This window comes from Talpa europaea (assembly GCF_964194135.1).
Source record: "Talpa europaea genome assembly, chromosome: 5".
NCBI classification, from domain to species: domain Eukaryota; kingdom Metazoa; phylum Chordata; class Mammalia; order Eulipotyphla; family Talpidae; genus Talpa; species Talpa europaea.
The window spans coordinates 89,612,421-89,638,265 of NC_140071.1; the positions used below are offsets into that span (position 1 = coordinate 89,612,421).

Here is a 25,845-nt window from a genome sequence, read left to right on the forward strand (position 1 = left end):
ATATATAAACAGGCTATTTCCCTTAATAGTCCATTTCTTTTTGTTAAAAAAAAATGTGTATATATAATTTTTTATACCCTGGTGTGACTATTTTAATATAAGAACTTTCATAGGTCTACTTATTCCAATGTGAAAATGAAAAATTTTCAATATTATTAAAACAATTAAATCAGTTAATTAAAAAATGGATTTTGTAGACATATTTATTTGTTCTATCATCAATGCAAATTTTTCCCTTTCATCTTTAAAAGGAGATGATTTAGTTAAATTATATACTTTATAATGATGTTGTTAGTATAACAGATCATAACAATTTCCTTAAATGAGTTTGCTGGGGAATCAGGGTTCACTGTGGGAAATGAAATCATATCCCTGCCAGGTTAGTGCTCCAAAATATGTCATTATATTCATGAGCAATGTATTTGAGTTTGTAGCCATTCATAGGTTAAAGAGTGAAAAATAACTTATATAATTATTGATAACATTTATTGAATACAAAAATGAGCCAAATACTGATGTAAAAATTTTACACATATTCATCTATTTGATCCTCACAACAACCCTGTGAGTCAATGTTATTACTACTCTTATTTTATAGATTAGGAAATAGATGGAGAATGCAAATAAATTGAGTATTGCAGGAAGAACTAAGATTAGTATTCTAGCAATATAGTTATAGAGCCTTTTGTTCTTAATCAAGATTCAACCAAGATTGAATAAGCTCCTGTTCTTTTATATTATTAAATAATATATAATCTGTATTACTGTATTTTTTATAATATGTATATATAATCTGTATTGCTGTATTTTATATAATCTGTATTACTAAATCTGGGAGTTTTAATGAACTATAAGTGCATTACAGACAGTGACCAATATGCAAATAAAAAATTTACACCACTCTTTGAGATGACTTAGGGAGAAGGGAGTTTTAATGGGAGAGATAACCTAAATGCTGGTGTAATCTTTAAACATTTCAAAATAAGGCTTTATCTGCAGAAATAAATGTAATTATTAATATATCTTAAAATCTTAGATAATTCTCTTCTAAATTAATATAATTTCAAGGACCTTCATTCTTACTATAGTCTTATAACAGAGTTTTTTTTATAGATTAGGATAATATCATTAGTCAAATGACTTAAAGCTGATCAGTAGAAACATCAGCATAGATGACCCTTGGAAGTATGCATATGATCAGCTTATCCTTATTTTGGCTTGTATGTGAAAGCTTAAAGTAAAATTTGGATTTCTGAGTTATTGTGGCACTTGGTCATGCTGATAGTCAAATCAAAAGGAAATCTACTAAGTTGTCAATTTTAGTTGGTAAATTCTGGAGTTTGACAATGGTAACACACTTTCTATTTCTTAAAACAAAACATTAAATATTGAACAGTTGTGGTCAGTAGAGAATGCTTCCAATTTGCATTATTTCCAAAAGCTCTCTCCCTACCTAACTGGCATGCATTCGAAAATGTAAATAATTGCTTTAGAAGGGAATTTCTATCAAGAACACCAAGAAAGTGAAATTACCTGGTATCCGTGACCTTCAGAATACCTGACTTCTTCTTCAGGATTAGCAGTTCCTGAGTATTTTGCCGAAATTTAAAGTTTGTTAGATTTTCCAATGGCCAATCAGCAATGACTCACCTAGCACTAGCACAATTTGTTACCAAGTGACCACAGATAACCATAGGGGGCAAAGTAATTTTAATCTAAAAATGTTTCTGTGGTAGAAAGCTGCTATCAAATGTTCCATAAAGTGAGGCAAACAGAAAATATAAATACCTCGGTTTGGTATATCATGTTGTCAGATAATCAAAATTGACTTCAGAACTATTAAATGGGACTGACTGAATAACACAACACATTTATAAATGGATAACTTTCCAACTGTCCTTTTGTATATAAAATTTATAATTTCAATTTTGTCTGAATGAAATTCAGCACATTTAACAAAAATGTATTGAGTATCTATGATGTGTCAGGCATCAGGGAAGTAGGGAACAAAGCAGATGTACCAAAAATATCCCAGTTGTCATGGAGTTTATAATCTGGTGGGGAGACAGACAATAAATAAGTAAATAAAAATTAATTATGTTAGATAGTGACACAGACTAAGTCTAAGATGAAAAAGTTTTGCAAGGAGGGAGATAACCAGATTGAGAGTGGAGACACTGGGGTGAACTATAAAGGGAGCATTGGAAACATGTTGAGAAAGTAATTTTTTTTTAAATAATAGATTTTATTTTTATATTCCCCATACAATTGCAACCCCCCCATTCTGACCCCAATCCCTCCCCTCCCGCCCCCCACCCCCCAAAAAGTGTCTCTGGTTCATAGTTTTTGTTGATTTTGATTTTCACTTTCTTATAGTTATTCATTTTCCTGGTCCCTTATTTAAGTTTTCTAGATTCCTGCTATGAGTGAGACCATCCGGTATTTTTCTTTTTCTTTCTGGCTTATTTCGCTGAGCATGATCCCTTCCAGCGCCATCCATGTTGCTGCAAATTGCATGTGTTTATCTTTTTTGAATGCTGAGTAATATTCCATGGTGTATATGTACCACATCTTCTTGATCCAGTCATCTATTTTTGGGCATTTGGGCTGTTTCCAAAGCTTAGCTATTGTAAACAGTGCTGCTATAAACATAGGGGTGCAGGTGCTCTTTGGAATTGATGTTTCTGTGTCCTTTGGGTAAATCCCTAGGAGTGGAATTGCTGGATCATATGGAAGCTCTATGTTTAGTAGGTCCAGAAATCTCCACACAGCTCTCCATAGTGGTTGGACCATTTTGCACTCCCACCAACAGTGCAGGAGAGTTTCTTTTTCTCCACAACCTCACCAACATTTGCTGTTGCTAGTTTTTTTAATATGTGCCATTCTCACTGGTGTAAGATGGTATCTCATGGTAGTTTTGATTTGCATTTCCCTGATTACAAGTGATGTTGAACATTTTTTCATACGCCTGTTGACCATTTGCTTTTCCTCTTCAGAGAAGTTTCTTTTTAGCTCTTCTGCCCATTTTTTGACTGGATTATTTTCTTTGTTGTTGTTGAGTCTCATCAGCTCTTTGCAGATTTTTGTGATCAGTCCTTTATCATTAGTGTTGTGTGCAAAAATGTTCTCCCAGTTGGTGGGGTTTCTCTTTGTTTTTGTTATTGTCTCTTTTGCTGTGCAGAAGCTCTTTAATTTGATGTAGTCCCAGCTGTTTATCTTTGCCTTCACTATCACTGCTTTGGGTGATGTGTCTGTAAAGATGTCTTTGATGTGAATATCACGTAGTGTTTCAAGGACCTTCATCCTATATTTCCTTCTATGTATTTTATGGTTTCAGGTCTTATGTCTAGTTCTTTAATCCATTTTGAGTTGATTTTTGTGTATGGTGTGAGGTAGTGGTCAAGCTTCATTCTTTTGCATGTAGCGACCCAGTTTTCCCAGCACCATTTATTGAACAAACTGAGAAAGTAATTTTTAATAAGATTCTGTAGACTTTATTTAGAAGAGAATTCTAGGCTTAAGGAAAAGAAAGAGAAAATCTCCATGGTCAAGAGACTGCTGGCTTGTTCCAGGAATAGAGAGAGAGATCAGTTTGACTTAAGAGACTGAAGGAAAGAAATAGCAGGAAATGAGTTTAGAAGGTATCAGATGGCAGGTGATATAGGGCCTGTGTGTCATCTCAAGGCTTGTGCCTTTATACTAAGTGGGAAGGCAGCCTTAGGGATTGGGGCAGAGTAGTAACTGAGGAGTGACTAGAACAGAAACAGAGAGAGACTGAAGTTTTGGAAGTAATCTAGCAATAGATGACAAGGACTTGAACCAGGGTTGTAACAGAAAAGATGGAGGAAGTGGTCAATTTCTGAATATATTTTTAAAGTAGAATTGATTCACTGATGTGCTAGTTGAGGGCTATGAAGGAAAATTGGGAATCAGTATAACATCAAGTTTTTGCTTTGAACAATTGGAAGAATAAAGTTGCCTTTTTAAATACATACATGTGTACACATATATGTGTATGTATATATGTGTGTGTACATAGCACTAGCACAATTATACACACACACACGTATGGCAACCTACAGAAGTTGGTTAGAGGGAACTCACGAGAGTCTTGTTTTGGACATAAATGTTATGAAATGGTCACTATAGGACATTGACTATCTTGATGAAAAAGGTAGCATGCCAGTATCAGACTAGGCCTTTCTGTGCCCATTGTTACTCTCCTGGTTTGGCCAGTTTGTCTCCCAGGCATGATTAAAATAACTCAAGAGGCTCCATTCAGTCCAAATAATATTGTAATATCTAGAGGGGTAATTTACATTAGAATTACATATGAAACATCAGCAAAGTAATTATTTAATCCACATTAAGTAAAAAGAACTACCCACAGTTAAGCACAATTTTTAACAGACTATAAATGATGTAATTTATGATGTAATTCATAAAAATGAAATTTAGGGAGTTTACACAAAATAAAACAAACAAAACAGGACTCGGTGTTTTATCTGAGAGAGTGGTGACTTTTATAGCTCAAACTGAATCCCTACTTGTTTTATCCAAATTTTGCAGGTCATCTTCTGAGCATCTAGAGCTGGTTTTTAAAACACATGCCAGGATTAGGATATGGGCTATTAAACTGGGACCACTGTTGATTCACAACCACTTAACCACAAATTTTAGAATATTTGAACATTGTCACTGACAACAGTGACATCTGATTCTTGTAGGTTTGGAGTCAAAGAGATCTGAGTTCAAATACTGACTTTACCACTTGTTCACTCTGGTCAGGGAATTTAAAAACTACACTGAACTTCTGTGAGTTTTAATCTCTCTGTCTGAAAATGGGAAGCAAAGTAATAACTTCCACGAGTGATTACTTTTAGTAAAGCACAAGCATTAGTGTGGTGTATTAATTCAATTAATCTTTACACAATCCTTTGATAACAAATGTCTTATAAAGTCAACATAAACATTAAATTGGCAAATGTCTACAAGGTGTTTAACCCAGCACTTATTTCTAAATTAAATAATAGATAAATAATAAATAGATTTTATCTCACCCATTCTTCCCAACATTAAATAATAATCTGCTATTCAGATGACATCCTTTCCATCTTCTTTCTGTTTATTTTACTACTGTGTTTTCCTCTGTGACTTATCCAATAATTGGGCAAAGAGCAACAAAATAGTGAAATGGATGTTTAAAATCATATGGTGGTCTATTTCTCTAGAGATCATAAACATTAATTACCAGAATTTCAGAAAAGTACAAAAGATTGGGTAATATAGAGAGAGGTTAACAAGGAAGTGGAAATAAACAAAAGGAGATAATTAACAGGAGTGTTCAGTCAATTATAGGACTGAACAGAAATATGAAGCTATATAAACAGTAGACAGATGTGAATACCATCAATTTCTCATTTTAATGTTCTACTAAAGCAATGAGTAATTCAGGAATTTCTTTAGCAATAAGCAAGCCATTTGGTATTTTAAGGTTGTTCACATTTTGTTTACAAAATTAACTTTATGCTTTTAATGATTCCAGTAAAACTAGACATCTGTGGGTGCCTTGTATATGGCACAACCTTTCAAAATGTTGACTTTTTCATTGATATTACTTTATAGTTTCAGCCATTTCTCATATATTATTTTCCTTTGTTTTTTTTTTTTTTCCTTTCAAAATAATTTTAGAGTATAAGAGATTTCCCCTTTGTTAAGTGATTGGGAAATGTCTTAAGTCTATCTAGACATAGCTATGTTCTTGGAGAGAGAATTTGAAGAAAAAAATTGATTTAGTTACTAATCCTACCAAAGAGTAAACTGGCAGTAATTAAATATATATGATCCCAAAGCTAAGATGAATTCAAAACTAAAAAATAATTAACTTGAGCCTTAAATTTAGAACCTACAATTCACAAATGTGAAAAAAAAAAACCCAGCAAAACAAAAGAAAGATAGAAAGACTATTCTGACTGGATGGTCTCAGGGAAGAAACTTCTCAGAAAAATCCAAGAACAGTCATCTGCTAAAGTTCTATGAAGTAGAACTGTTACTTCTAGCCTCTTGAAACTTAAAATCAGTGTTGAACTTAAACTTAAAAAAAAAAACTCAATTTAAGTTTCCTAAACTTTTGTGTGAAATAGTTTGGCCTTAAAATTTCTGAAGAACAAATAACAAAGGGGGAGGTGCAGCAAAGATCAGAGTAATGTAAAATAAAAGATTACCCTCATGCCATCTTTATTTAAGGAGAAAATAAAACTAGTGGCCAACAGATAAGGACAAGAAATGGACACATGAACTTTCTCTTCTGACTCTTCGTTCACACTGTGGTTTCAGAATGGACACCACCATGAACAATGAGCTTATCCCTGCTTTCCTGGTCAGACTGGTGATTTCTAGAGCTTGGTAATGGTAACACACTTTCTATTTCATAAAACAAAGCTCCAGACAACTAGAATTGTTCCTTAAAGAATGTTTTAGATAAGGGTAGCCTGTGACACAAGTTTTATCATCTGGTAGCCTTTTCATTCTTATCTTTTACTTTAGTGCGAAAATCATGGAATATTAGCTAACTAGGAACCTACACTATCTGCTCTGGCTGTTGAACCCTTATCCAGGAGTAAGGTTTTGGGTGTTTTGTTTTGTTTCTCTTCTTTTTCTGGAATCTTCCACCCACCTTCTCTGTACTTGTGCTCTAGAACCAATTCCTTTGATATACATTTAAGATCTTGGTTCCCAACTTATTCTTAACACTACTAAGTAATACCTTTCTATGTATTATCTTAGGCAAATAGAGGTAAACATATACCATATCTATTCCCATATGCTCTGATTAACTGAAATAATTCTCTATTTTCTAATTTACATACATAACAAATATACAGCATTTACTTCCCAAGTCAGTAGGGGAATCCTTACAGTTTTATTAATGAAATAGAGGCACCCAGTTAACCAGTCTCTCTTTACCATATAAGCTTTTCAAGATTTGTCAAGATTTTACATTTTTGAAAAAAGTATTTATGTCCCATTGATCTTTTGAATAGATTCCAGAAGGGCTGTGCTACGAGTTTGACCCCTGTTTTTAGCAGAAGAAAGTGTTTCTATTTTAAATATGTGTTCATTCATAAATATCAATATTCACATTAAATTTTAAAAGTAGCTTTTTATAAAATGTTACTTAAAACCAACTTCCTCATCTACTGCAAAACTATTTTTAGTTTTGGTTTTTATTATTTTTTTCTCTCAGTGTTTGGGAACTTCCCTAGAAGTACATAAAAATTTTAGCCAGACAAGGAGCCACGGAATGTTATAAAATAGCCTGAAACTAGTTGTGTTCATTTCTCTAGGGTATTTGTTTTCTCATTCAACTATTACTAGCAAGATGATATGTCAATATAATTTTCTTTTATTTTTATTTTAGAAAGATGTTTTCCTACACCTTAAAATGTAACTCAGAGGATGTAGTTAAAATGTGATTATGATACCAGCCCTTTCTTTCAGGACCTGGTGATATTGCTGGAAGTAGCTATTAAACTTTGTTGTGTGACTGCCAGGGGAAAATCTCTCTTGCTCTCTAAAATTTTCAGAAGTTGCTGTTGGCTCTTCAGGACCAAGAATCTTTTCAGGAGACAGAAACAACAACATTTATTAACTAGTTATTCATTGTATTGGATACATAGTATTTTCTCACCAATTGGAGTATACATAGTATTCTTGCGTTTTAGTTTCTGACTTCGTGTTTATCTGCATTGTGTTGTCATTTTGCTTTGCTCTTATTTCTTGACTTTCTTAATTTACATGCACCCAGATTTTTTCAATGGATATTAATTCCCATTCTAGTAATCCAATTGCTATGTGACAGACTACCTTAAAACTTTGTGGTGTAAAACACCAATTGATTATTTTCTCTCAAGGCTTTTTGAGATCACTTGACTAAGTTCATCTCCTCACCTGGGATCTCTTATTTGGGATTTTCAGAGAAGGCCAGATGCAGGAATGACCTGAAAACTTAATCGGGCTGCACATCCAAGATGGTACATAACCTCTCTCTCTGTCACAATAGGCTAGACTCCTTACATGGTGCTAAGACCTTAAAATACTCAGTATATTAAAAATGTATTAAAACTCACTGAATTTGTTCATCTAAGAATAAAAGTTTCCATACAAAGTATATTCTGTTCTATTTCAAGCTGCCACCTCCATTGTTTTTCATTAGTTCCAGGGTCTCAAGAGCAGAGAAGAAAGTTTTGTGAGCTAAGTCTGCAGCTATTATGAAGTTATTGTCATTATATTGTTCAAATCCGTCACATTCAAAGAAGTATGGAAATAGTTTCCACACCTGATGGAAAAGTGGCAATGTCACATTGCAGAAGAGCTTGTAGAATGGGCAATGGTGTTGGACTCATCTTCAGAGGATACACTGTGCCTGAAACAGCCCCTGATAGCAATGCATGAATTGAACATTGGCTGGAAATGACTAGATGACGCCTACTCACACTGGAGAGGACAGTGTACTGAGTGCACTGATGGAAATGCTAATCTTATCTGGAAACACCCTCACAGACCCCCAGGAATAATGTCTAATCAGGATACCCTTTATCCAGGCAGGTTGACACATAACATTAACCACCACAGCACTGAATTTGATGATAACCCATCCTACACAGCGTAAGAAATGGTTTCTATTGTGCTGTTGATTTTAGGTAACTATTTTACAGCTAGAATCAAGGTAAAGGTTTCCCAAAACTGGCAAAGAGTAAAACGTACCTAATAATCTTGGTATAAAAAAATTAAAGTTAATTTGGGTAGTGAAAAAAAAAACTATCCTTAAATATTATTTACCAAATATAATATTTCCTAATGTGTTTTGATCTAAGAACTATCAGAAGCATATATTAAGTTGCTGCAGAAAGGAGGCAACTCACATCAAATATGAGAAATTTTACTGTATTTTTGAAATACAGTTTGAAACAAATAACCAAGCTTCAAATTGTGAAAAAGGGGAAGAAAGAAAAAAAAGGTGGTGAGTTTATTGATAGTTTGTTTACATTCTAAGTTATTAGCAATAGCTACATTTTAAGTTAATCTGTTCTCCATGGCTATGACTTTCTACCTATGACTTTATACAATCCATGACTTTAAACAATCCATGACTTTATACAATCACCTAAAATTATGTAATCTAAAGTAGGACTCAACAAGCTATGGCCCGGGGGCCAAATTTGACACATCACCTATTTTCACAAATAAAGTTATATTGGAACATATCTTGTCCATTTATTTGCATATCAGCTATGACTGCTTTTGCCACAAAGGCAGATTTGAGTAGTTGTGACAGAAACTACAGAGCCTACAAAGCCAATAATATTTACTACCTGATTGTTAACAGGAAAAGTTTGCTGACTTCTGCCTTACAGTTTTCTGACCCCTGACTAAAATAATCAAGCTTGAAATTGCATTTTAAAAAGATATAAGACAAATTCTGTAGACACGGATGGAGATCTTATCTTCTTATACCCTGGGCATGAAATGCAAGTAGGAAAGTCTCCTGAGAAAGAACAGAATGCAATTTGCATGGAAATTTTTTTCTTAGAGGAACAAATCAAGTTAATGAATTTCAAATCCACTGGATATCTTAATGCTCTAAGGGCAGAAAATATTCACTGTAAGGCATTTGGATAAGAAAAAAAAAGGTCTAAAGGATTCCCTCATGGTTTCTATTTAATTAATGTTGATTTTTTTTAAAGTGTGACTCATATTTCTTGACATTAGATTATCCTGATGATAAATGATGATGAGCATTTTCTCATGTGCTTATTGGTCATCTGTATATCTTTCTTGGAGAAGTGTCTATTTAACTCTTCCTAGACTTTTATGTTCAGTTCCTTCCCCAGATTTGAGAAGATTTTCTATATTATTTTTGTGAATAAGCCCTCTATTTCCCTTTGGGATATCCATAATCCTTATGTTGTCTTTCTTAATACAGTCAGATAATTCTCAGTTTTTCTTCTTTTTTTTTTAAGATTTATTTATTTATACAAGAACTGGAGTACAGGCCAGATGTGTGGGAGGGTGAGAGGATTCACCAGAGACAGAATGGGGAACAGAACAGGCACACTGACTGAAATATACTGCCAAGGGGAGCAGTGGATGAGACAGGAGAGGTCTGCCATGCCATGTGGGTATCTCCCTGGCTGGCCGGGATCAAACCTGCACTAAAGAGGCTGCTGACAGCTTCACAGTGCTGTGCTCAACTGCCTGCACCACCAGGGAGTCCCAGTTTTTCTTAATTTTTAAAACTCATTTCTTTCTCTTCTTCCAGATGCATCTTTTTGTATATTATCATCTTTGAGTTCACTGATTTGATCCTCCATTTAGTCTGTTCTGATTCCATAGTTCCTCTAGAACTTTTGATCTTACCTATTGAGCTTTTTAACATCCAGAATATCTATTATTTGCATATTAAATTTCCCACTTCTACATTGTGTTCATTAATTTTATTTCTGAGCTTTATCTTTGCCTCTGAATTTTGTTGTAGCACTTTTGTTAGCTTTTCTGAATTATCTGGTATTGTTATGGCTTGGCTTTCTGTGTTTTCTTTTCTCTCTTTAATTTTGCTTATTATAGCAATTTTGAGCTCTATCTGATAGGGAGATATAATCTTTCATGACTTTGTCATTAGATTCTGGAGAGCTGTTCTCTCCTTATGATGACATATTCCCTTGTGGTCTCCAGGTGCCACGTGTTACATGTTTTATCTTCCCATATTGCTGTTTTAACGTGAACTATTTTTAAAAATAAAATCTCTAGCAGTAACTTAAAACTACTTTTAATTTTCCTTCAGGGATCTCTCCTGTTGTTTGAGTTGCTCTGATTTTATAATTTTGGCCTTTGCTGGCTTTTGTAGATACTGAGACCTTTTGTTTTGTTTTGTTTCTGCAGTTGATGAATCAGCAGGATGGTAGAAGGGCCCGAACAGTGGTGTGAATGTGCTAGAGATGGGGAGGGCTGGTTCATGTTTGTGGCACCAGCTATATCTCCTCTCTCTGGGCTTTTAGATCTGAAATTTTGTAGCCTGTGTGCTGTCAGTGTGCTTCACGAAGTCAGTATCAGTTCCAAGGGGTCACTGTAGTGAGGCACAGTCCAGAGCACTGTCTCCCCTCCTTACTGGTGACCTGGTGTGAGTAGAGCACCCCAGCTCCCCCACTCTTACATGGGTGTGATTCTTCACCTTGTTTCACTTCTCCTCCCAGGGCCTCTGGCAGGCCTGAGACCCCTACTGTTCCCTTGTCTTGGATCGCAACCTCCAGGCATTTCTCTCTTCCCAGCTCCTGTTCAACTAAGCATGAATCTCCTTGGCATCTACTTTCTCCTTGCCCATATGAGTGTCTAAAGTCTCAGGGGTGCTCCAATTTTGAGTCAAGTCACAGAAATCTCTGGGTGTACTGTTCCGATAGTTAATTGTTATATGTTCCTCTCAGAATGAAGGAAAGCCACTTGTTGCCATTTTGGTAAAGTTTCTCCTATTTTCTTACTCATTCCCACTATTAATTTTCCTTTACACTTCCCATTTGAAATTTTATTTTATGTTTATATTAAAGTGGAATTGCAGTTAAGATTTTGCACATCAACCTTCTTGTGTGAGTGTGTGTGTGTGAGTGTGTGTGTGTGTGTGTGTATGTGGAGGAAGGGTTTGGCCCACCCCACTTCCTAGCCCACCCAAAAATCAAATCAGATAGGAATGAGGTTATCAGCTATAACATAGGTTATTTGATTAAACTTGAATTTCAGAGAAATAATAGATCATTTAGTATAAGTATGTCCCAAATATTTCATTAGGGCAAATAGGCCATGGAATATACTTACACACACACACAAAAAAAAATTCATTATTTATCTAAAATTCAAATTTCATTGGACATCCTATATTTTTCTTTGTAAAATAAATACATTCTAATGTATTTTTATTTTATAAAAATACATTCTAATGTAGAATTCCCATTCTAATAAAACTCTTTTATTTTCCTAATGTATATGGTTTGTCCTTCCCAAGCATGTCAAACTTTAGGTGTGCTGATTCATGCATAAGAAACTACCTGTAATTCCAGAGTTTTAGAAATAAGCTTTTGTCCTTTAGCTGAATTGTTCACTTACTGATCTAACCTTTCCCATTCTGAAACTCTTATTTTCTTTCTTAATAGTAACACATTTGTGGAATTGCATTTTTATTTGTGATAAAACCCATAGAGAGAATATACATACATATCACATAAAAACACATGAGGATGATGATTAGGCCTACTATACAGTGTTGACTAGGTAGTAAAGAACTACACATATATTGTATAGTGTCATTAATATCAATGAACCTCACCTTAGAAACACTTCTTGCACAAAGAGCATGCTATAACAGTCAGCAAAGTGCAAAGTTAAAAATACTAGTTATAGAATAACAGCCTCAAAACATTCAATCAAACTCGATCTTGTGGATTGCTTTACCAATTTTTAAATGGCCCTAGTTCACAATGACTTTTCAAAAATATATTCAAAAATATACCATGGAAAAGCAACAAGAAGCTCATTACTTGCAGAAGCAATTAAAGAAAATCACTTGGGAACAGTAGCACCATTCCACATGGTAATACGCACATTTGTTATATTGCGCCTTCCTGAGTTGAACTTTGAAAATGGTAGCCACACAAAATGCCAGAATGGATGAGTTCCTCCCAGGCTAGGCCTTCACTGGTGTTAGTAATAATCCTGACCATCATAGCCACCATATCCTTGCCCTTTATAGTAGCTATACTCATCCTCATAGGCTCTGTAATTGTCCCCACGAGGTTCTCCATTCTCATTTTCATAGACTTCATATCCATATTCACTGGTGCCTGTTTGTTCATACTCCTCATACTCAGGGGTGGTGGTTTCCCCTAATGTGGGGGTGGTAGTCCCGTAGACCTCCTGGGGTGGGCTTGTAGTTTCAAACCCACCATTTGGAGAAGTTGTTGTTGTAGAGATGCTCTTGTCCTGTTTTCCAGGTACCGTGGTTACTTCTGTATTCGCTTCTGTGGCACTTTCTTTTTCACCATCTTCTTCACCATTGTCTCTACCACTGCTGCCATTTCCATTGTCTACATCTGTGCTGTTGGTGCTGGTACCATTTATGCCTTGCTGGTTTTCATCCACTTCTGCTTCATTTTCTTCATTTTCATTTTCTTCCTCTTCCTCTTCATCTTCTTCATCACTTTCTTCCTTTTTTGTAGACTTGTTTCCAGTAGGCTCAGCCTATAAAGAAAAAGTTGAAAGAATCCAAATCTAGCATGAAAAATGAGAAACCTAAGATCTTTATTTCACCCAACACACCTGTACTGACAACTTTTTTCTAGAAGTAATTTTGAAATGAAGTCAATTTAACTTATGAAAGAATTGATGGGAGTCTTCAAATTTCAGAATTAATACCTTCATCATTGAAATTTGATGGAAAATATACCTAAAAAGTAAGCATCCTCTGTGGCAGATGCTTCCTATAAATCTGCGACTCACTTTTCTTTTTTTTAGAACTTTCTTTCCTGAAACACAATGGTATCTTTCAAAAGCTTTTACCAAATGGTAAGATGCTTGCCCTTAATCTTTTGTTATAATTTAGAAAGTCGGTGTGATAACATAGGAAGATACTTTGCCTGGGGAAAAAAGTGTATTCTACTTGTGAAGAAGGAAGTTGCATCTGCTCTGGCTTATCCATGAGTTAATGTAGATAACATAAAATATTTGTGGTTATAGTAGAGGATAACATCAGACTTCATTACTGAAATGTAATATTTTGCAGGAACTACTACCTTTTTGGGAAGCTGTATTGCAGCAAGACCTAGCGTCACTAATGCAGGTGTGCTGTCCTCGCCATAGTCAGGCGTTGTAGCAGAAAGGGTGGTGTTCTCGGCCTCAGAGTCTTCATCTTCATTTCCATCAGAGTTTTCATTTTCTTCATTATTTTCTTCTTCATTTGAATTTTCCTGATGAAATATATCCAGAGCAAGAAAAATTATTTTAGCGGAAAGATAACTCTTATTAATATTTACAATACAATGGTAGTAAATGGATTCACATATTTCTTACAAATATGCTGAGAACTTTATACCTTTTAAAAATACTTCATAGCAGCCCTGTAAGTTAAGATTATTGTTCACACTTCATTTTTTAGTTTTTTTAAAGATTTATTTATGCATACAAGAACTGGGGTACAGGTCAGAGGTGTAGAGGGTGAGAGGATTCATCAGAGACAGAGTGGGGAACAGAACAGGCAGACTGACTGAAATACACTGCTGAGGGGAGCAGTGGGCAAGTCAGGAGAGGTCTGCTGCTCCATGTGGCTAGCTCCCTGGCCAGGGATCAAACTCATGCTGCGGTGGCTATGGATAGCTTCATAGGTTGAGTCTTAACCCCTTGTACCACCAGCTCGAAAAAGACTAAATAATGTGCTTATCGTTTTATAATAAGTGATGAAGTTGTATCTTTCTAAATGAAAAAGCTGATTTCTTTTTAATGTGCTGTGATGTTTTTGATGATGATTAGGCTTTATGTGAATTGTCCACACTAAGAATAGTTTTTCCAGAAAGGTTTTTTTTTTTAATAGAAACCCCTCTTTTCAAAAAAAAAAATGAATGACTTATCACTACCAAAAAATGAATATATTTCATTTCTTTTCAACTTTATTTAAAGAAAAAAAGACATTCAATTTAAAATCTATTAACATAAAAGGAATCTAAATTGGGAAAGAAGAATTAAGCTGTCATTACTTGCAGAGCACATGATAATATTTGTAAAAACTCCACTAGAAAAACTACTTGAAATAACAGCTCAGTACAATAGAGTGGCAGGTTACAAAATAGATTTATAAAACTCAGTTGATTTTGCATAGGCAAACAAGCTAGAAAAGAGATAAATCAAGAAAACAACTCCATTTGTAATCACATCAAAATAATTAAATACTTATAAATAACATGTTCATCATCACTATTATCAGGAAAAGCAAATTAAAATCATGATGAGATATCATCCCACTCCTATGAGAATGGCCAGCATCAAAAAGACAAGGAACAAGAAGTGCTGCTGAGGATGTGAAGGAAAAAATGATATTTTGTATGCTTTTGGTGGGAATGAAGACTGGTTCAGCCCTTATGGGAATAGTATGGAGGTTTCTCAACATATTAAAAATAGATCTGCCATATCATCCAGCAATTCCAGTCCTAGGCATCTACCCAAGAATGCTAAACCCTAATTCAAAGGTATATATGCATTACTGTGGTCATGGCAATGTTATTTACAATAGACAAATTATGGAATCTACCTAAATGTTCAAAGACAACTGAGTGGACTAAGAAGATGTGGTACATAGAGATAAAATGTAATACTACTAAACCCCCTCAAAAAAGATGAACTGTTGCTATTGGAGACAACACAGATGGAACTGCAAGGGATAAAGCTAAGCAAGATAAGTCAAAAGAAGAAAAGGAAAATACTAGATGGTTTCAATTATATGTGGGACATAGAGAAACAACCAAATCAAAAAAAAAAAAAAATCAGACAGAAACAAACCCTGTAAATCTGACCATAGATTTGAAGCTACCAGCAAGGGAATGGGAGAGCAAAGAGCACAGTGTGAATGGATTCAATAAACTATGGTGGAGGAATATGGGTGTCTTGGGAGGGGAGTGCCTTTGTGGTGGGTGTGATGTGACAGAGAGCTGAAGAGCTGGGATTCTATACTTCTGACTCATACAAAGTGTTCTCTGACAATTTTATCTCAATTAAAAAAACTGCTAATATGTAAGTTAGTTCTGTGCTATATATAGTATTTAAATAATTTGAGGCAATTTTTCAAGCAATGAAGAAAGTAAGTACTCCAAGGAATCTGTAGCGTTATGTTATTGCATGGAGATGGTTTTACAAGTTAACATGCCTCAAATGAATAATTACTATAATCTTTAACATTTCATTCTTTTGTTTTAATCCATGATATTAGGCAATTCAATTGTTTGTTAATTGAGCTAGTCTCCTAATGTAATTCATAGCTAATATTAAAGGTCATGTATTTATAAACATAGAATTTATTGACTTTAAATGAGTACTGGAAAACTGAATGTACTTCAATATATTTCTAAAGAGAGTATGTGTTAGTATAATTTTAATTAAGCATCTTATATTTTATGACTTACAAACAAATAAAGCCCAGATTTATCCTCTTATTACTAAAACAAAATGACTAAAGAATATATTTGTTTCATCATTTACGTAAATTCCCTTCATTTCATTGAACTCTTGGGACTAATAGAATCCATCCAAAACAATATTCAGCTATTTGTGCCAAATATCCCATCAATACTATGCTGTCTATATTATTTCCTGTGTTTATTCTTTATTCCAACAGGCTAAAACTTTCAAGAATAGAAGGAAAAATCTTTAGAGTAGGGGAATATAAAAATTGCATCCTATATTCTCACTTCACAGGTATAAATCTGAGGTGCCAGGGAATTGATGTCTTTTTTTAAAAAAGATTTATTTATTTATTTATTTATTTATTTATTTATAAGAACCGGGGTCCAGGCCAGATGTGTGGGAGGGTGAGAGGATTCACCAGAGACAGTGGGAAACAGAACAGGTAGAATGACAAAATACACTGCTGAGGGGAGCATCGGACAAGATAGGAGAGGTCTGCCGAGTCATGTGGGACCCTTGTTGGCCAGCTGGATCGACCTGGTGCTGCAGAAGCTGCAGACAGCTTCACAGTGCTGCACTCAACCTCCTGTGCCACCAGGAGAGGTCCAGGAATTAATGTCTTATATGAAGTTAAACAGATAGTAGCTTAATAGTGTCAGGATCTTAACTAAAGAACCAAACTCTCTGCTCATAGATTTCTGTTTCCTCCAATAACATCCTTTCTTTTCTTACTTTATTTAAGGATGTCCTGCTGCACTGAGTTTAAAAGGAAAATGATCATCTGTTGATGGATACTAGGTTGCAAATGGAATAGAAGAGTAAGCAATTATTTGTACTTCAAGAAATATTATTAATCCACTAGACTGCTTAACTGATTGGAAGATATTAAGTGTTGGTGTGAATGAAGAGCAACTGGAACCCTCATATATTGGTGGTGGGAGTTTATATTAGTGCACTTGCACTGGGAAGCTGTTTGGGTGTATCAATTAGCTTGGACATATACATATCTTTTAACTTAGAAATTTAACTTCTATCAATAGTAAAATGGCCTCCTGAAATGAAAGTATGCATTCATGGGAAGGGTTACTAGAATGTTTATAGCAGCACTCTATTATAATGCAAACTTAGAAACTACCCAAGTGCCCATCAGCAGAAGAATAATACATTGGTAGTAAATTCACATAATGAAATATTTGCTATGGGTGTTAGTTACACTTATTATTCAACTTCTGAAACTTTAATGATCTGTGTACTTATGATAATTGTGATTTATGTATTATATTTCAATAAAAGTTTTTCCTCAATGAAAGTTTTTTTCTAATGAGGCTAAATAATTTAAGAGTGGAAAAAAAGTATAATCACAAGTAGATCATATGCATAAGCACCTTCTCATGTGAATACAATTCCTGGGGATTCTGTATTTAACCTGAATTGCTAATAAAAATTTAGGGAAGAAATGAAGAAAAACAAGGCTCTAACACTCCTGCAGAATAGAAGACTTTTTGTTTTATTCATCTACTTTTAAAGATCGCTTTTATTGAGTAGTCTTTGGAGCATATACTCCTCTGAAGTTTCAAAACGTAACCACGAAACATTTGCTGGGCACAATATATGCTTAAGAAACTGAGAGAGGCAGGATGACGAGATACAGAAGCATGCTCAGGACATTTCCTCCTCAACATAGGAAGTGTAACCTGCAGTCTCTAAGTGCCTGGGTCTTAGTGTTTTGCAGATAACTTCTAGGAGCACCATAAATATTGAGATGCCATTGGCAAAATTTTGAGTGTGTGTTTTCTTCAGCATGTAAAAGGAGTCCTAGTCTTCCTCCACCCCCAAGCATTTTTACAACAAAAGAGGAGCTGATGCCATCTAACTGGGAAATCGAAGTGGCAAGTCAATTTTATAATCACTGGACAGCAAACAGCTGTAGTTTAATGGATTACTCTTCATTCTTGTGAAGAATACCATGTAGAACTCCAGGCAACATTTTGTGGGATTTAGTAGGTGGCATTTTTCTTGGTACTGGTTTGATATTCTTGTAAGTCCTTCCTTAAAGGATTATGAGGGTAAATTATGGTACCAGAAATGTTACTATTACAGTCTAAAAAAATTCAAGTTAATGATTTGTCACTTTTAAAGCCCCCACATGGTTTTGTTTTCAAGATAGCAGACCTTTATCCCTAATCTATTTTTGACTGTCATAGTCCATTCATAAATAGTACCAAAGAATACCTGAATTTAGAAGGTTACCAAACCAGTGGATAGCTATAATTGACTATACAGGAAAATGTGCCTAATTAGTATGTTTCCTTGGACAAGAATGTTAGTTATAAACATGTTAGTGTAATTTCCAAGATATATAGGTGGATTTTAAGCCATGAGTTACATTAGTTTGTAGTATTGTACAGGAAGGTATTTGTACATCTTGAGTATTTACATTTCTGGAAAAATATGAATTTCATTATCAAACAAATAAAGACAGGAAATTTCCATTAAAATGAGCAGTGCTCCTTGATGGGTCAAGAAAGGCAGATGAATCAAAATAATACTGTAAATGATATAAGCTTGGCTTTCATAAACTATCCACTTAGTACATTGACATTTTTTAAGTTCAAACCTTAAAGCAAATATCACATTAAATTTTGGATTATTTTGAATTTGTCTTTTATGATCTTGATCCACCCACCTGAATATAAACAATAATTTTTTTTATCAGAATTCACACTTCCATTTAAAATGGTTTTATTTTGGTTTTGTGTGTCATTTGTAGGTAACCTTAGCCCACACTACAGCAGTATGTTGAACAGGTCATTTTAGTCAATTCTAATTTAAATAATATTCCACTAGTCCAAAATAGAAGAATGTGAGTGACTTTAAATTAGAAATGGCTACTTACTAGTAAACACTACAGTAAATTAGTTTCCTGTTATTTTGTGGTGCTGCCTGGTTTATTATGAAAAAAAAAAAAAACAGCATAAATTCCTTACCTCTTCTTCTTCCTCATCAGAGCTGTCACCATCTCCATTTTCTTCAGATGAGTCACTACTGCTCTAAAAAATAAACATGAATTCATACAAATATAAGCCTATATTAATAGCAAAGGAAATCACCTTTGAGATAAGATAAAATACACACAAACTCATTTCCTTCTTTTTCTGTAACCAACCCTAATGGCTCTAGATATCTAAATGGATGCTCCACTGAAGATTCTGTCACTTTCTGCCCTGTGAATTCTGTGATTCTGATGACCCATTTAAGAAACCTGGATCTTAGAGAACAAACCTTCACATTCACAAGATTAGATTTGAGGAAAGATTCAGGCCCCAACCCGGGTCTTGCCCAGGGCAGTCCCTATTGGGCTCTTCTTCAGGGGGTCACTTCATTTACCCAAGAAAGGGAATGCTTTGTCCCCTCGGGTGCAAAAGAGAACAATTAGACCTGTTCTTCATTACTATGCCCTCAATGGTTGCACCTTCCCTAGCCCAGAGGGAGAATAAGTATAATAGTATATACTTACATATTTCTATAAATATATATTTATATTATGTTTATATGTTTATATGTGATATATAAAATGTAAATATTTCATAAATATATATATAATATACTCTTTTTATTTTTTGGCTCAACTATCTATAGAGGACAGCATATTTTTACATTTTTGTCTGTAAGAGGTTTTAGTTATTTTACAAGTGTCCTGCCTTCTTACTGTCTCAACAACATCATTCTTCAATTCATATCATCAATTAGTATAAAACTGCATGAAATAGCTTGAAATTTTAGTATTGTCTCTTTTAGTATTTTCCTTTTTCATTTATGCCTTATTACTAATTTGTTACTAAATTTTACTGATTCTTCTGAAAGTCTCTCATATATACACATATATGTGAGTGTGTATATATATATATAAACTATTACTTTTTCCAACTTATCTCATTCAATTAATTCAACCACAAAGTCTCTATTTAATTCAGGCATTGTATTGAGAATGTATGTTGTAACAAGAAGTGGATTTGGAAATATGGGCAGTTTCTGGGTGTTAAGCACTGTGATGACAGAGATAAAGCTGGCTTATTTCAATATAAACAAAATAAACTTTATAAAATTTTTACTTTCTAAGAGTTCACACACCAAATATTGTTTGAATCATAAAAAGCAATGTATTCAATTTAAAATGCTTCATATGTTAAACTTACTTATACTTGCATTTCTATAACCAAGCAGACAGATAAGCTAAAATAGACTGATAAAATTGCAGTCAATGAAACATCTTTCATGAATGTTGATATTTCAAAATGATTATGGGCACAGAAGACCTCTTCTGTCTTGCCCTCTGTTCCCCTCAACAGTGTATTTCAATAGATCTACCTGTTCTGCACCCCACTTTGTCTCCCCACCCCACACCTCTTGCCTGTACCCCTGTTCTTGTATGCATAACTAAATAAATAAAAATGACTATTTTTATTTAAAAAAATAAAAATGACTATATATAAACACAGATTTGTTTGAATAATGCATGAATTTCTAAGCCAATACAACTTAATGTATGTTTGGATGATAATCGAGGCATTAAGTAATTGATAGGCTTAAGTCCAAATAGAGGCACTAAGACTTAATAGACTTGTATATCTACTTATGTGTTTGCCAAAGTTCTTTATTATTTTTAAATAAAAAATAATAGTATGGAAAACATAAATATTATATAGATATTATATATCTAAATTTTGTAATCCAAATTTTGTAAAGTGGGAGAATAAATCATACATCAAACTCTTAGATCAAGAGATACATTTTATTGGATTCTATTTTAAAACAACTATCTTACTTACAAATACTACAGTCGCACATTCTGCAGAATTGTAGAAATTAAAGATCTATTTAACAATCTATGAATTTTGAGTCTTCCAATAATGAAATGTATAACCACACCTTGTGTTTTCACTTTGGGCATTTAAATCAGATTATACACACACACACACACACACACACATAGATTTCTGGATGGGAAGATGTCTAAGTACATGATATTTCAGGAAAGCTGAGGAGCTAATTAGAAATGCAAATTTATTATCATTTCCATTTAGTTTAAGAAAGCAGAGTTTTAAATGAACACTATTTATGGGTCTGAGGTGAACCAAAGAGTAGAAGACAATTCTGAAAAACCACAACTCCTGTATCATTTGTGCTTATATTTCTGTGGCCACACACATTCCCTGTAATTATTATGGTGCTAAAAATACTTTAAGATTATCATTTCCTATCACTGTATGAGTTAGAGATGGGTCAGCCCAACATTTGGCAGGCTGCTGGCCAAGCCACTGCACTAAGGCATCATTTCAGCATTATGACTGCCTCAAGTGTCTCAGGAGTTCTAGGTCAAATGATACATAATTGGTGCCCTGAACCTAAACTGTATAGTAATAAAAATAGAGCAATTCTGGTTTGCTGTATTTTAAAATTAATACCATAACCTCAAGTTTTCAAAGACCCTCTTCACAAGTAACCCAGAAAACCAGAAACTTGTATTTTCAGTATTTATTTTCCTTGTTGTTTACAAATTTTAATGATGTTTTGTTTTTCTGACTAGTTTCTTAGCTTATGAATTCCTCTTTTTGTTCTGCAGTTCTTGCATCACATTTCCTTCAGAATTATATTCCAATGTATGACATATTGTGTTAGCAAACTGTACAGGTCAAACATGCAGAAAATCTTTGTCTTTCACCATTAATTATCAATATATATTTTTTAATGGTCTCTGTTATGCCTCCCTGGTGACGCAAGGGTTAAGTCTCAGCACTTTCAAGCTATCGCTAGCCACTGAGGCATGAGTTCAATCCTGGCCAGGGAGCTGACCCACATGGCACAGCAGAACTCTCCTACCTTGCCTGCTGCTTACCTCAGCAGGGTATCTCAGTAGCTCCACCTGTTCTGTTCCCCACTCTGTCTCTTGTGAATCCTCTCACCCCCCACACCTCTGGCCTACACCCCAGTTCTTGTATGCATAAGTAAATAAAATAAATATTAAAAAAATAAAATGGTCTGTGTTCATTTTGAAATCAATTTTTCTCCTATCATTTAAAGGACTAAATTACTGAATGTAGAACAATTGTATCCGAGTTTGATTAATCATAACAAGATGATTAATGGTCTCATCTTATTTTATGTCTCACTTTTTGTCAGTGATTTAGCCAATAAAACTGAATTCAATATGGCACGGTATTTCATTTTCTTATGTCATTCTAGACTGGACCCAAATGATTTGACTCTGTGTGTTTGTATATCTGTTTTAAAAGAGAACCTAAGTGAACATTAAATCTTATTATATTAAATACAAACTTTTTATAATAAGTAGTCTTTCCATGAATTTTGGTGAGATTTGAATTGGGTGATTAATTGAAATTAAATTTAATTCCTTTTAAATTGTAATGGATGAGAAGAAAAATTAATTTTATACTTACCTGCACTGGAAATCGTTTTAGCGGAGGATAAAAATAGGCATGCTTGTAAAGAGAATATCGTGGCCAGTATTTAAAAACCTACATAAACAAAATAAATGACAATGTTTAATACGCACTAAGTCTAGAGTAAGTGTAGTTGGGCCAAAGAAGTATCTAAAATTAATTACCCCATTTTCTTCAGAATCTTGTAGTTTGGCTCTTCTATACAAATTTTTCATCTGTTTAAAAGAGCATTTAATTATTATATATTCTCTCTTTTACATAAAAAAGACAAAATCAGAAATAAAAACACATTTTTAATAAAGAACTTACTGAGAAAGCACAGGCCACTCCCAAAATACTGAGCAAAATTAAAGCAGTCTTCATTTTGGTGATTGCTTCTGGAATAAATGAAATAGTATGATAGTTAAAGAATATTAACACTAAGAGAGTAACATTTTTGCTCATAGTAAACAACAAAGTATTTAATCTGTTTTCATTTCTTTCCAAATACTTTTGATTAAGAAGACCAAATTTCTGCTTTTGCTTTAAATTTTTCTATTTAAAGTGGTAGAATCCTCACTTTACCCCTATTTAAATGATCTGTCATTGGAAGACCATTTCATCACTGCAAGGGACTTGAACACTTAGTGCACTTCACATTGGATTGAGGAAGTCCCCTATAATCAACTTAGAAATACCAGCTAAATCAATGAAATTGTTAGTGTAGTTATATGATCTGTTCATTCTAATTCTAATTTCTCCAATTAGGTCGTTCTACAGTTCTATTTAAACTTTCCATTATCATTGTGGGAGATTATCATTGGATGGACCAAGGGTTCTAGGTAATAGGTATGATGGACACTTAAATTCTGTGGATGAACTGAAGATACGATTCTCAGAGTGAGAATATTATATAAATACCTGGTGTTTGCAACCAGTCAAAAACCACAGTTCCACATAGATAATTCATAAGGTAAAGGAAAGAGACAGTGAAAGCTTATCCTATTTTATTTTAGCCCATTTATCAAATCCTATTTTATAGGCTAAAATAAACTTAGCTGAAAGCCTACTCACACCCACCCACCTAACACTGACAGACAAAATTGATGAGAGTGCTTTATCACAGAGTGACAGCTTTGGCAACATTTTAGAAGTGATATATAATAGTGATGACAATTTCTCCATAAACACATTTGAAAAGTAATATTTGAAATGTATGAAACTGATGTCATATATTGTACCTTAAAGGTTGGTTTTTCATTTTGTCATTACTAACCAAAATTTATTGTGTCCTTATTGAGCATCAGACACTAAAATAAACATTGCACAGAGCAAGTCTTAAGGCCCAGACAAGCTGTTCTGGGTTCTAGTCACATTCTGTTTGTGGCAGACTGGTTGATTTTGATGCCTTTAGTTCCTCACCATCCTCTCTACTTCAGTAAAAGTTCTTGATGGCTATTTGAGAAAAGAAATGCCTTGTTGGTGGGTTTGGTATGGTAATATACACCTAAATAGGTATGATTCCATACCTCTGAATCATATACAGTGTTGTAAAACAATAAAATAATAAATTTTAAAATAAAAAATAAATAAAATTTTAAAATAAATTTAAAAAAAGAGTACTGCCCCTGAGGAAGTCCCTATGTTTAAGAAAGTTTTGTTGCTGTTGGGGGAATCTCTGAATAATATTTTGAATTTTGCCACCCATTGTCGAGCCCTCCAGCAAACAGAATTATTGTTTTGCAGCTTAATGAAAAGTTGGAATATTTATATCTTAAAGAGGAAAAACTTAAATTATAGAACAGTAGAAAGAGTTTTGATTACACAAATTTTTCATAACAAACCACAAAAACAACAAAATGAAAACATGGCAGGGTAATATAAAAAGAACCAAATGATTCACGGAGGCAGCAATTGACTCATTTTAAATCTCATTTTATTTACTTTGTGATTCATCAAAAGTAAAGACCTCTACGGTGACCACTATTAACCCAGAGTACAATTCAAACATTCTTACAGGATAGTTTTGAGAATCTAATTATATGTTTTCATTGGGGAGCGTATGATAAACTACCAACATTATTTAATTCTCTAGTACTATGTATTTTTCCATACTAATTTTAGAGCTATTAATGCTTTGAAACCAAATGTATAACATATTGAAAATAGATTTAATAGGACGGATTAAGCATAATTTATGGAGAAATCTACAGATATAGAGGCAGATTACAAAAATAGTTTTACATAGAGACAGATTATATTGAATGCATAAAAATAAGGAAATAAACAGAAATCTAAAAGGTGTAGAGATGGAAAGTGGGAATCATAATCTTCTAGTGCATTGCATAATATTAAAAATTTGCATGCATAGGTTAGTTAACAAGCTTTAGCCTTTTAGAAAGATTCTAAAATATCAGGTACTAATTTAATGATACACAAGTGTTAAATTATGTAGCCTTTATCCACACTGCAATAACATCAATATTTAAGTAAAAATTTCAAAACAAAGTCCACAGATATAAAATATGGAGTGTTTGCTTTTAAGGTAATAAAGTTTTCATATTAAATCTTACCCTTTTGCAGTCCTAGCGTGAGAAGGCAGGCTGACAGGAGTGAGTGACACAGATTGAATATTTCCTCTGCTCTCACTCACTCATTCACTTGCTCTTGCTGGCTATAAACTCTTCTTTGCCTTCTAACAGCCAATCATTGTAACTGCCAAGGTGATGTCAGAATGTGGATTTGCACCAGAAAACCCCCAAACTGCAACATTTTTTTCAAGACACAAGCTTGCTTGAATAAACATGAAACGTGGTTCTAGTGCCAAGAGTTTTGCATTGTGGAATTTAATTGAAGGGTGAGATGAAGATGAATAGTTTTGAGTTCTGAATATATGTAATAATATACTGAATTTGAATGAAAGCAAATAGCAAAAGATTGAGCCATTTAAAATTTCATGATTACATAAATTTTCACTATGATGAAAGGAAAAAAATGTAGTTCTTAGACACAAAGCTATATTTTTAGTTTAATAAATGCTGAAGTTAAGAAACTAAATAATAAAGGAAGCTGAAGAATAATTAATTTTAATATCAATTGTCCAATATTTTTCTGAAATATGTATATTTATATTTTTTTCAGTGACTCATTAAAATTGATATAATGAAATCAGTCAGGATGTATTAAATATGTT

The 25,845-nt window shown here is 33.8% G+C and overlaps 1 protein-coding gene across 1 annotated transcript; it reads right to left on the reverse strand.

Annotated features, from left to right (window-relative positions):
* Positions 1-12,747: 12,747 nt before the first annotated feature.
* Positions 12,748-23,036, reverse strand: IBSP (integrin binding sialoprotein; the record flags this gene model as incomplete). The annotated part of the gene is made up of 6 exons (XM_084233629.1): positions 12,748-13,284; positions 13,836-14,009; positions 19,200-19,262; positions 22,671-22,748; positions 22,838-22,888; positions 22,983-23,036. The coding sequence occupies 6 exons, from the start codon at positions 23,034-23,036 to the stop codon at positions 12,748-12,750; spliced, it is 957 nt and encodes a 318-aa protein (XP_084089755.1).
* Positions 23,037-25,845: the final 2,809 nt, after the last annotated feature.